Consider the following 11,276-nt stretch of genomic DNA (forward strand, 5'->3'; position numbering starts at 1 on the left):
TTTATACTTGATTTTTAGAAATATGAGAATTCATGTAAAATTTGTCATGCAAATAATTTTTTTATAGGTGTGGATCGAACATCACAATGAGGGGTGTAGACTAAGTTGTCTTAACCAAGTCAACACTAGAGAGCTCTTTCACCTAATATCTTTTGGAGGGAAAACCTCCTATTAATCATTCCGAATTGAAGACACAATTAATAAAAGTAAACTTCCACCATTGCCTCATCCGGTCTTGAACCTGAGTCTCCCTGAAATAAACTTTCATTGAATGACTACCTGTGTCAATGTGCTATCAACCGAATGACTGTTGCCCAATTGAATGTCACTATAGTTTCTCGAATGTTAACTATTAAGGGATTTGCTAACTAGTGCCCCTAATGCACTAGTTAAGAAGCATTCAATGAACTTGTTATTTCCTTATTAATCAAAAATTATATTTAATGTGTATCAATTATATGTAATGTGTACCAGTTTAACCTAGCAATTTCTATTTTTAAATAAATAATTAATACATATTTTCATATTTTAAGAAGATTGGACTTTATTAAATGCTTCATTAAATGTTACTTAACTAGTGCACTAGGAGCACTAGTTAGAAAATCCCAACTATTAATTACTAACTCGAAAAAAAAAAAAAAAAACTGTTTACACATGTTCAGTGGCTTACTATTTTGTATAATGTTATACTTGGTTTTTAGATTAAGGAAAAATCAAAAGTTAGATTTTTGTTATTAGATAAAAATTAGAAGTTCTTCTATTGTTGGGTTTTATACAGCTTTGACGTATAGTTGTATGGATTCAAGTCAGCAAGAGCATATGATAATCTTGTCGATTTCTATGTTTTTTTTTTGAAGTTCACTTCACAGTTTATAAAGATGAAAACGATCACAATAACATACAAAATCATATGGGGTACTCATATAGTCATATGCAGCAAGAATGAGAACATATATGCGCACTACTTTTCAAAAAAAAAAGAAAAAAGAACATATATGCACAATAACATTGTCAGTAAGGCCTCCCCCTATAGCTTCGTCGATGGGTCGTCAATCACCTTTTCGTGGTCGAAACTATAAGGAGCAACCTCGTCGACGGGCAATTCATTCAAAGCATTTCGATCCATCGAAGAGTGAAGACGAAGAGGAGGAGCGTGTGGTGGGGTAGGTTAACGGAAACAAAAATATATATATATATTTTTCAAAAAATTTTTTAAACTAAACGGCTAGTTTAGTTTTATATATATATTTTTTTAACTTTTCATCTATATATACTACCAGTTCGCATCTCATTCTTCATCACCTACTCCATTTTCTTCACAATTCATTCCATTTTCTTTACACTATCAATAAAATCTTTCACTCTATACATTTTCTTACAACTAAATATGTCGAGTTCCGACGAAGATTCAGTCTCATACATTCATAAATATACAATAGATGCCGAAGTCTTGAACACTTTCATGACTTTCGTTGACGAAGAAGAAGAAGCATAGAGTTCGAGAATGGCAATGAGACCAAAAATACCAAGAAGAACAATACCCAGAAACCATGTGGAAGCTGCCACACGTTTATATAATCATTACTTTGCCCCGCAACCTGTTTACCCTGGCGATTATTTTAGAAGGTGTTTTCGAATGCCCAAAGAAATGTTTCTTCGTATAGTGAACGATATACATCACTTTAACGCCATACAACCATTACCAAAACACTTTGCATTCTTCCACAACGCTGCAACCAACGATTATGCTCGAAGCGGTTGCTTCATATGATTTGTGGATTTGGAATGCTTACTTTGGACCCGCCGGTTCGAACAACGACATCAACGTCCTTAATGAATCTGACTTGTTCGACCGACTTCTCCAAAATAAAGCTCCTGCGGTAAATTTCACCGCTAATGGCCAGCAGTTTACAAAGGGTTATTATCTAGCTGATGGTATCTATCCAGAATGGGTTACACTTGTCAAGTCTTTCAAGTGTCCCATGGGCCCTAAGACTAGTAAATTCAAACGCTTCCAAGAGTCTGCAAGAAAAGACGTGAAGCGTGCTTTTGGGGTACTTCAAGGCCGGTGGAGAATCCTTCAACAGGGTGCGCGTCCATTAAGTATTAACAAAATTAAACGCATAATGTACTCTTGTGTGCTGTTGCACAACATGGTCGTTGAACATAACGGCCGTGCAATCAGTCCTTTGGATTTGGAGCTAATTCTCGATACCCCGCCAACGCGTTCTTGGGACGAACGTGTTGACATTCAGTTACGTATGACAGGGGAGTTACGTGATAGGGCGACACACAACCGTCTAAGAGGCGCCCTAGTCGAGCACATTTGGAACTTGCCGGAAAATCAACGTGAACGTTGAGTGTAGTGTTTTTTTATATTGTGTTTTTTAAAATAATGTAATGTGTGTTTTTTTTAATTAATGTAATGTGTGTTTTTTTTAATAAATGTAATGTGTTTTTTTTAATAAATGTAATGTGGTTTTTTTAATATTTAATTTTAAATAAATGTTGAATTATATATTTATTATATAAATATAAAATAAAAAAAATTAAAAGTGTGGAAGAGGGGTTATAGGGAGTGATTGTGGAAGAGGTGAATGAACAGAGAGAAAAACTGATGTGACAGTGTAGAAGAGGTATGGAAGAGGTGTGGAAGAGCTCCTTATAGGGAGAGGCCCAATAAAGATACAATGAGGAGGGTTAACGTTGTTGTAGTTGTTGAACTAGTTCGGGAACGTGTTATTCGTCTTAATGATGTCTTAATACACAATTCCTGTTTAGTTATAATAATTTTCTTAGATCTTGTAATGTGCATCCGAGTGGTTTCCAAACTCTTGCAAAAATAATGTTAACTCCATAAGGAATAGACATTAGATTCAAAAAGAAAACAGTCACAACAATGTTATTAACATGACAGTTTGTTCCCAAATAACTATAGTCTATATGGCACCAATGTTCTTAAGGCCCAAAACAACACCAACGCCAATAATGTGGCCAACAGTCCCACAAGCCAAGGTATCAGCAAGTGTGAAGCCAGCAGGGTCGCCGGTTTGAAGTCCCGAATCCCTAACCTCGAGCTTTAGCCCTGCAGTGGCCTTCCTGTTTGCTGATGGAGCCAATCCAAATCGACCAGCAAACAACATCAAGGTTGTTGATGTCACCATTATCTATGATCAAGTAAAACATCAAAGTAAGTAAATGTCATATTTGTCTGTTAAAATTTTTGACCGTTTATCCAAAATGAACTTATGTTCAACCTATACCATAAAAAGTTACGAGTACAAGTAGTTTACCAAATTTGTGGATGAACCGATGAAATCACATCGAACACCCAAAGCTCCCTTGCCTTTTCCCTTGGGCTTCATCGGTTGCATTGCTACCTGAAAGTGGTTAATTACAACATCATAAAATAAATTGCTAAGTGAAAAAAAAAAAAAGGTTTGATAGCCATCAACTACTCGTATTTGACTTATTCACCTATTTTGTTATGCGCGAAACTTGGGCTATGGTTGAGATACGTCCATTCCGGTTTAAATGTTCAATCACATTTCACTTTCTAATTGTGCTTACTTCTTATGCGCAAAACTTGTTCATATGATCAAAATCACATTTCACGTCTTAATTAACATTAACTTCCACTTTTGGACGGATTATTATTATCCAAACCTGGCCCGATATTGTATATTTTGGCGATGACAAAAAAAAACTCTTAAAAGAATAAATATTGGGCTTGGGACCGGTATTTTGGGTGATTTATAGTGGATCAATTATCCTTTATTGTTGATAAATAAGACTGGGAACTAGAATAAAAACGAGATGCAACTATAAAAATATTGTAATGATGAATTGATCTAAACACATATTGTCAAAATGATTATAAACAAGTATATAAAAAACAGAATGAACTAACCATGCTTTGAACTGGGGATAGTGATGGTGAACTGGCCTTCAAACCAGTGAATTGAGGAAGAGAAGACATGACAGCAGTTGCCATTTTTTTCCTTTTAAATCTTGAAAATTACTAGAAACTTGGAAAATTCTTGAGCTTGAAATTTGGAGTTATGGAATAAGGTCTTAAAGCAGAAGCCACCACATAAAAGAGTTGAGTTTATGGCCATGGAATGTTTCAAGTAGGATAAACTTAGATCCTTGTTACTTACATGGCATTATCTTATTGGACAACTCCATATCCACTAGATCTTATTATTTTTTCTGATTTCTATGTGTAGAAAACATGAGGTTTTTTTTTTTTTTTTCATACTATAATCAAATATAAAAGTCCAACTCAACCATATTAATTTACTTCAAATTATATTGGTGGTGATGAAAATACTAATTTTGTAATTAATAGATTATTGTCACATATAAAGAAGAACAACATATACTAAATAGTTGAGCATGTTTACTATTTTTGATCAAAATTTGCTCTTTTTTTACAGTTAAGTTGGTTTTATATGCCTATTTGGTTTGAGATGATTAAGATCCTCCTCATTAACTTTTTTTTTTCTTTCATAGCATTGGAGACACAAAAACCATCTATGATATCAGATTATCAATTGTTTTGAACTTTTGATTACAAACTAAAAAGTGGATCTACATGAGTCCACGTCTCTATAGGATTTTAACGAGTCCATGACTCCATAGAGATCCAACTAAAACCAAAACCTATATGTCCGGCCCAAATATTCTTTATGTTTTAAGCAAGATAACTGGGCTAGGCTTCTGTGATGTGAGTACGTAACATCATCTAAGCTAAACCCATAAAGCTATTGGCAGACCCCTTAAGGCCTTAATGAATGTCATCATGTTTATCAAAACTTGTTAATAATGGGCCGAATGAAAAAAAATGTATTTCACATGATCAAAAATTAATGTGTAATCAATTCTATATTTGATTGCAAATGATTATAGTAAACCATTACATAGAAATAAAAGAAAAGCGCCGAAGCGGTTAACAAGTTGCGTTGTTACTCCTTTTTGTATAGCAAAACTAAGATGTTAAAAACTAAATTCATTGATCGTGAAGTCATAACGTTACTGATCTTTTCATCGATTAACAAGTTGAATTACCTTCTCCAAAATAACTCAAATGATTTTCTACACATTCCGAGAAAATATCTCTTGGAATATTTTTCCTCATACTACCTCTGTTATGGGATATATATCATAAAAATAGGAACCAAATCGTGTCGTATAGGTCCATTCAAGTATGTAGTATGTTAACAGCGAAAATCAATAATAAGACAAAAGTAAACTCTTGTAAACACAAACATAATAGGTGGATTAGCATGTTTTAAGCCTTCTGTTTAGAGAAGCAAAGTATCTTACAAAAATGACATACAATAAGATTCCTAAACCAACAACAAAGATACCCTACCTTAACTTAATGTATTGCTAGCTTCCAATGTACAAAAGTATAAGAATCCCTCCACATCTCCTCCACCAATTTAACCTCCACATTGATGTTCCTTTTGATTTTGCTGGCCTATAAGAATTAAAAACTTCAATTATACAAGAGAAGTTATATCAATTTTTCAATAGTACGTAATCATCTAATTAATTTTAACTATTTTTAGACAACAAAATGGATGGTTTTCATCGTTTGCCCAAATTATAATTTAAACTTCATTATTGGATTCTTGAATACAATTAGATGTAAATCACCAAATTATGCTTGTTAGTTGTGTTTTATAAGATGTGTACAACAAAATGCAAAGAATAAGTATAGGGGGATGCAACTTACGCAGATGCAGCATAGGAGCATCTTCCGTAGCCTGGAATTAACATTAAAAAAAAAAAAAAAAACCATTGCAAACCTTTAGAAATGTCATATTTAATTTGTCCCGTGCTTATGAAACAAACCTAAAGGTAGGTTCAATATATAAAATTGACAGGTTTGACCTTTTATAATAAACTTACTTGGATCATTCTTTGTCAAGGTGGCAGCGCCACCAAAATTGCAAGCAACGTCTGAATTTCCATTTTCTTGGTAGTAGCTATTGAAAGCAAAAGATGCATGTGAAAACAGTGTGTCGGGTAGATAACATGGGCCTCCAGGTCGGATTTGGTTGCAATCAGTCATACCCAACCCGCAGGCCCAATCCAATGCACTTTGTAGATCGAATTGGGATGCACCGGGTGAGGCTACACACCAGGTTGTACCACCTAAAAATGTCATGTTGCCTTCTGGTGGTGACAATAGCGGGTCTTCTGCTCTTTCTTTTACATTTATTCCGCCAACCATCACTACATCTATTATTAAAAAGATAAGATTTCTATTCTGGTTAAAATTCGATCTAGCATATACTAAAAGGGAGATGAAGACGAAGCTAAGATTAGTCAAATGATCGATTTAGCCGGTAAATATCTGTGTTACCGGCTACTGCAAGGTAACAGATCGAGATATTACTATACAAATAGTACGTACTATCTAAAATTCTACAGTAAATAATAGTTGCCAGGCAAAATAAATATTTAACCAATTATGTAGGAGTCCAGTTGTCCAAATGACTTTTCAATGTGCATCCAGAACATTTTACTTGCTCATTATTAAAGGAAGTGTTATTTGACATTCAAATATATACAATGAGTAGTAGTATAGATATAGATAGATAATAATTATTATTAATAATAATGATAAGAAAATATTGAAAAGTAGACTGATGAACAATAGACAATAAGCATCACAGAGAATGACATGTTTATGAGTAGTCCCTTTTTTAGGTTCTTATTATAGAAGTGTCCCCTCATCAGATCGACCAAGTTGACCCCTCAAGATATTAATTAGATCACAACCAAAAGATAACGAGCCACAGATACACTTTGATGGCTTTTTTCAACCAGATGATTTTGTATTTAATTAATTTGTTCCGTAGTATAATTAAGAAGTGTGTGTAAGTGTAATTATTAAAACAAAACATTTTCTTTTTTTAGGAAACCTAGCTAGCTTGTTCCGTTAGATATGCGGTAACAAAGTACTCCATGTTCAAGAAGCCCCTACATTGCCATCTACATTGTCCCAACTCCTAAGATAAAACTTGGAGCACTTGGAGCTCTTGAATGCTTTGGGCGTCTGTTTTCGGTCGACCACTTATAAATACAACTATCCAATATGTGAGGTACGTAACTCGAGGCTGTCTCACTCCAAGATTATATTGGGGCTTATTAGATGCTTACATAGCACCACATGATGGAAATACCCAATGGCCCGTACTAAATCGTAATTAAGATCACCCGGACCATACTAATAGCTAGCATGCTCATTAAATGTTTAGATCATGATCTATGACCCTAGTCCCTAACTCTTGTTGTATCGACCCATGTTGCTCAACTTTTTTATTTTTTTTATTTTTATGTTGCTCAACTATTTAGGTGGAAACGACCCTTATTAAACGAATGATCACCATTGGATGTTGATAAAATAACGTTACAAAATTGAATGAAGAATCAAGAAAACCATATATAACACAGATAAGTGAGAGATCGAGAATTTCGTACCATCGGCGACATTGCGGAAAAGAATAAAGAAGAGTTTGTCGCTATGCTTTTTGGTATGTTAGGTTTTGACATGAAAAAAAGAGTGCTTTGTTTTATCTAAATCTTTGTTACTTTAAAAAAATTATACCCTTATTTTTGGAATAAATAATGAGATTTTTATATATGCAATTTTACCCTTTTATCAACGAGAGGATTCCCTCAAGTTCCCTCACTTGACTTGGGATGATCTTGGCCTATGATTATAATACAATGGTCAAGATTTGTTTAACTTGACCCCTCAAGTTATCCTCACCCTTTATCCACCCCATAAGTTCGGGAACTAATTTGTGTCTTGTTTATAAATGCATGATCTTTTAAATTATCTCACAACTTTTTACATCAAAAAGAAAATTTATAAAAAAAAAAAATACTTCTACCACTCAATGACGCCACCATCACCGGCCAATAGTCGTCGTTGTCACCATACCGTCCCTACCTTTATTGCCGTCGCATTGGGCACTACCTTTCTATTCACTACCTTTCTATTTGTAATAATGGATCGAATGGTGCAACAGGTCTTGGAAGATGGAAGATTAATGTTGTGAGTATGTTGTAAACATCATTTTTGTTTGGGTTTTGGTAAGGTTTTTTTTTTTTTTATGTTTATGTTTATTGGTTTTCTTAGCTTACGACCAGCTCATTGGTTTGTAGAGTTTTTACTTTGCAATTACTTTTAGTTTTATACAATTACTACCTAACAAAAACAATTAATAAATAACTATTAACAATACGAGTAAGCTATATATGTTCACAATGAGTAAAGGGTAGTCCAAAAACTTTAGTACTTTGTGACATTATTGAGACTTTTGTAGTAGAACAAAGAAGAAACGATTAGTCGAACTTAGTCAAGATCAAAATTGGAGGAAACTAACTAGGACATGCTTATATGCTATCGTGCTAGGTCATCTATGGAAAGCCCACTTTAAGTGATCATTCAAAAAAACAAAAACCTGTATGAACTCGTTTTGAAGCTATAAACCCACTTTAATCGACGAGCGTTTGGCGAGCTTGGTGGGTCCGCTGTTAGTTTTAGCCACTGCCTATTTTGTTCTTTGTTTCTAATTATATACTCGTATTTAACAAATAGTCCGATAATAATATTAAAAAAGAAAAAAAAAATGATGAGATGATATTGGTACGTAGAGGTATGTCTGTAGGTATGTCGGTTAAAATGCTAATGTGGCGCTGATATAGCAAATTGACGAGCAACCGACGTCGTCACCATTGGGAGGAGCCTAATAGCTACAAAACTCGCGTAATTCTAGCTTAAGAAACCGAGCCAAGAGTGTTCTAATGTGGTCTAACTATAATAATTCCAAATAATATGATCATTTAGATTGTAAGTTGTAACAAACATATAAAACAAAAGAAATATAGAAGAGATACGTACACAAATAAGATAACGCAAGGAGTGTGTGAAATGAGAAAGACATGCTTCAAGTCTTGGCCCTTGAGTAATGTGTGTTTGACGGGTTTGGTGAAAAACTTATTATCAGATTTAAATGCACATCAAGAATCAGGGGTTTTCTTCAACTGAAATTTTCCACTTTTTCTTTTTCTAATTTGCTTTCTCCATGGAGTATTATACTTGTCAATTAATTAATAGCAATAAGCTAGCTTTTTTGGACAAGCTATACTATAGTCGAATCACATTACCTTAATTAATGTTGGGAGATCAAACCTTGTTAACCTCATGGTTAAGTTTCAGTTGAATAGTTCGATCGTTTCAAAAAAAAATTTTTTTTTTTATTGGTATAGTCCACTAGTCCGTATAATAAATACTAGATGGATGTTTGCGCGTTACAACGGAAAAAATTGACAACGTTTGAGGTGTTGTGACATGTTAATTTCAAATTAAATACTTAATCAGAACTTTTATTTGTATAATAATTTTTGACAATAACAAACAAAAAGAAAAAAAATCTGACGCAAAGAAAATTTTTAATAAAGTCTGAAACTTTTGTAAGGGCATTTTAGTCACAGTGTATAGAATGAAAATATAGATGTATTAAGATGGAGGATAAATTAGACATATGAGGTTCTTAAAAATTTAAAGAAGATCAGTTTCTTATATAAGAGAGTATAGACTTGTCAATTGTGTATATATTTCTTAAAAAACTTGCATACCGTATCAACATATATATTACGTATATCTTATCAAGTTTTGTTATGACATTCGGTTTGTTATTAATTATGTAACTTTTATTTTATTTTACTATATGATGCAAAAATCTTAATACTTACTGTAAAATTTATGAATCTGTTAAGGCTAATAAGAGTGAGACTACTCAATTTTTGGAGGACTTACATCATGTGACGTCATGTCACAAATCTGTTAAGGCTAACAAGAGTGAGACTACTCAAATGTTGGAGGACTTACATCATGTGACGTCATGTCACCAAGTGAGTAACCCCTTAAAATTGAGGGAGTAGTAGGGCTATCTAATTTTTGCCAAGTTGCTCGGTAGGGGTGGTGTTTTAGGCGATGAGGTAGGTGACTAAGGGGTGGGTTCGCCCCACTCCCTTTAGTCTAATAGAACTCCAATTAAATTTCAAACCATTTAACAGAAATGTGATGAGCGGAGATTTGTTATTGCATATAGTAGATACTAGATTTTAGACCCGTGTCCAACACTGGACACAGGATTTACGATATTAACAATATTAGATCTTCATACATTTAAGTCACAAAAGCTTACAATTTTAAAAAAACACGGTTTTAAGTGTTATATTTTGCAAGTTGTAGTACAATAATCATAGGTTCCTCACTGTCATTATTAGCCTAGACATATTGATGGAATTGTTTGTCGTAGTCATTTCACAAGGCACATGCTATATATATATAATAATTTCTCCATTATAATATATTTTGAAACAGATGTACTCATAATGTGATATTATTAAGAAAAATAATTAAGAATTGAAATATAAACATATTTCATATGTTAAATTTTTTTTATTTAATTAAATGATTATAAATTTTAAAAAATTTCTTAAGTTGATGACTAAAAATAAATATAAATTAAGTATTCAGGGCTAAAAAATGTAAATTATTGATGAAAAACAAAAAAGTGTTAATTAATGAGACTTTTTCCACAAATTAATATAAATATTAATATAATAATATATTTGGATAATGATTATTAGGATCTTCAATTTGTAGTTTATCTAAATGATGACATCATCAAAAGTTAATTTGATGAAATCGAACGATGTGATTGGTTAATTAGTCATTAGTTCAACTGTCTTACAGTATATATTAAGATTAAGATGATAATAATAATAATAATAATAATAATAATAATAATAATAATAATAATAATAATAATAATAATAATAATACATGTCGTGATTATATGATTTGGGACTAATTTCACCAAAATATAATGAAATTTTTTCTAGAAAATATCATATGCATAAATTGATTTTTAATGTTATCTTTAATTAAAAATAATTCTACAATCATCACCATATATATTTATATTAATTACAGATAAATATCAACCCAAAACAAAGAAAAGGTTCGTATATCAAGCAAAACAAGTTACGGTTCTGGTCCGACCCGTATTCAGAACACAAACTTGGGTAAGTCCAATTAGTAAGGATTGGCCTGGCTGTTTCTTTTGGGCTTTAGCCGACAAGGCCTTTAATGGTCACATGACAAACAAAAACAAACGAGTCACGTTTTTTCTACCCCCACCTTCTTCAACTTCACATGCTTCCCAATTTCTCACTAAAAT

The 11,276-nt window shown here is 32.9% G+C and overlaps 3 protein-coding genes across 3 annotated transcripts; 1 reads left to right on the plus strand and 2 right to left on the minus strand.

The window, feature by feature from the left end:
* Positions 1-1,745: 1,745 nt before the first annotated feature.
* Positions 1,746-2,360, plus strand: LOC122592205. The gene has a single exon (XM_043764403.1). It carries the CDS (start codon positions 1,746-1,748, stop codon positions 2,358-2,360), a length of 615 nt encoding a protein of 204 aa, XP_043620338.1.
* A 483-nt stretch (positions 2,361-2,843) lies between these two features.
* LOC122591161 (photosystem I reaction center subunit psaK, chloroplastic) lies at positions 2,844-4,077 on the minus strand. Its single transcript, XM_043763382.1, has 3 exons — positions 3,911-4,077; positions 3,294-3,380; positions 2,844-3,167 (listed from the first exon to the last, which is right to left on the minus strand). Exons 1-3 carry the CDS (start codon positions 3,992-3,994, stop codon positions 2,940-2,942), a joined length of 399 nt encoding a protein of 132 aa, XP_043619317.1. The 5' UTR covers positions 3,995-4,077; the 3' UTR covers positions 2,844-2,939.
* A 1,173-nt stretch (positions 4,078-5,250) lies between these two features.
* LOC122594398 (major pollen allergen Ole e 10-like) lies at positions 5,251-9,118 on the minus strand. The gene is made up of 4 exons (XM_043766864.1): positions 8,927-9,118; positions 5,920-6,252; positions 5,744-5,774; positions 5,251-5,485 (listed from the first exon to the last, which is right to left on the minus strand). The coding sequence occupies exons 1-4, from the start codon at positions 8,967-8,969 to the stop codon at positions 5,395-5,397; spliced, it is 498 nt and encodes a 165-aa protein (XP_043622799.1). The 5' UTR covers positions 8,970-9,118; the 3' UTR covers positions 5,251-5,394.
* Positions 9,119-11,276: the final 2,158 nt, after the last annotated feature.

The sequence above is a fragment of the Erigeron canadensis genome, chromosome 3 (assembly GCF_010389155.1).
Source record: "Erigeron canadensis isolate Cc75 chromosome 3, C_canadensis_v1, whole genome shotgun sequence".
Lineage (NCBI taxonomy): Eukaryota > Viridiplantae > Streptophyta > Magnoliopsida > Asterales > Asteraceae > Erigeron > Erigeron canadensis.

Excerpts from the sequence above, each read along its gene's own strand:
- LOC122592205 (XM_043764403.1), top strand. The coding sequence starts at position 1,746 with ATGCTCGAAGCGGTTGCTTCATATGATTTGTGGATTTGGAATGCTTAC.
- LOC122591161 (XM_043763382.1), bottom strand. The coding sequence starts at position 3,994 with ATGGCAACTGCTGTCATGTCTTCTCTTCCTCAATTCACTGGTTTGAAG. Across the intron at positions 3,381-3,910 it reads TATCCCCAGTTCAAAGCATG|GTAGCAATGCAACCGATGAA; the intron begins GTTAGTTCATTC and ends AACCACTTTCAG. Across the intron at positions 3,168-3,293 it reads TCGGTTCATCCACAAATTTG|ATAATGGTGACATCAACAAC; the intron begins GTAAACTACTTG and ends ACTTGATCATAG.
- LOC122594398 (XM_043766864.1), bottom strand. The coding sequence starts at position 8,969 with ATGTCTTTCTCATTTCACACACTCCTTGCGTTATCTTATTTGT. Across the intron at positions 5,775-5,919 it reads CTTGACAAAGAATGATCCAA|GCTACGGAAGATGCTCCTAT; the intron begins GTAAGTTTATTA and ends TGTTAATTCCAG. Across the intron at positions 5,486-5,743 it reads TGCTCCTATGCTGCATCTGC|GCCAGCAAAATCAAAAGGAA; the intron begins GTAAGTTGCATC and ends TAATTCTTATAG.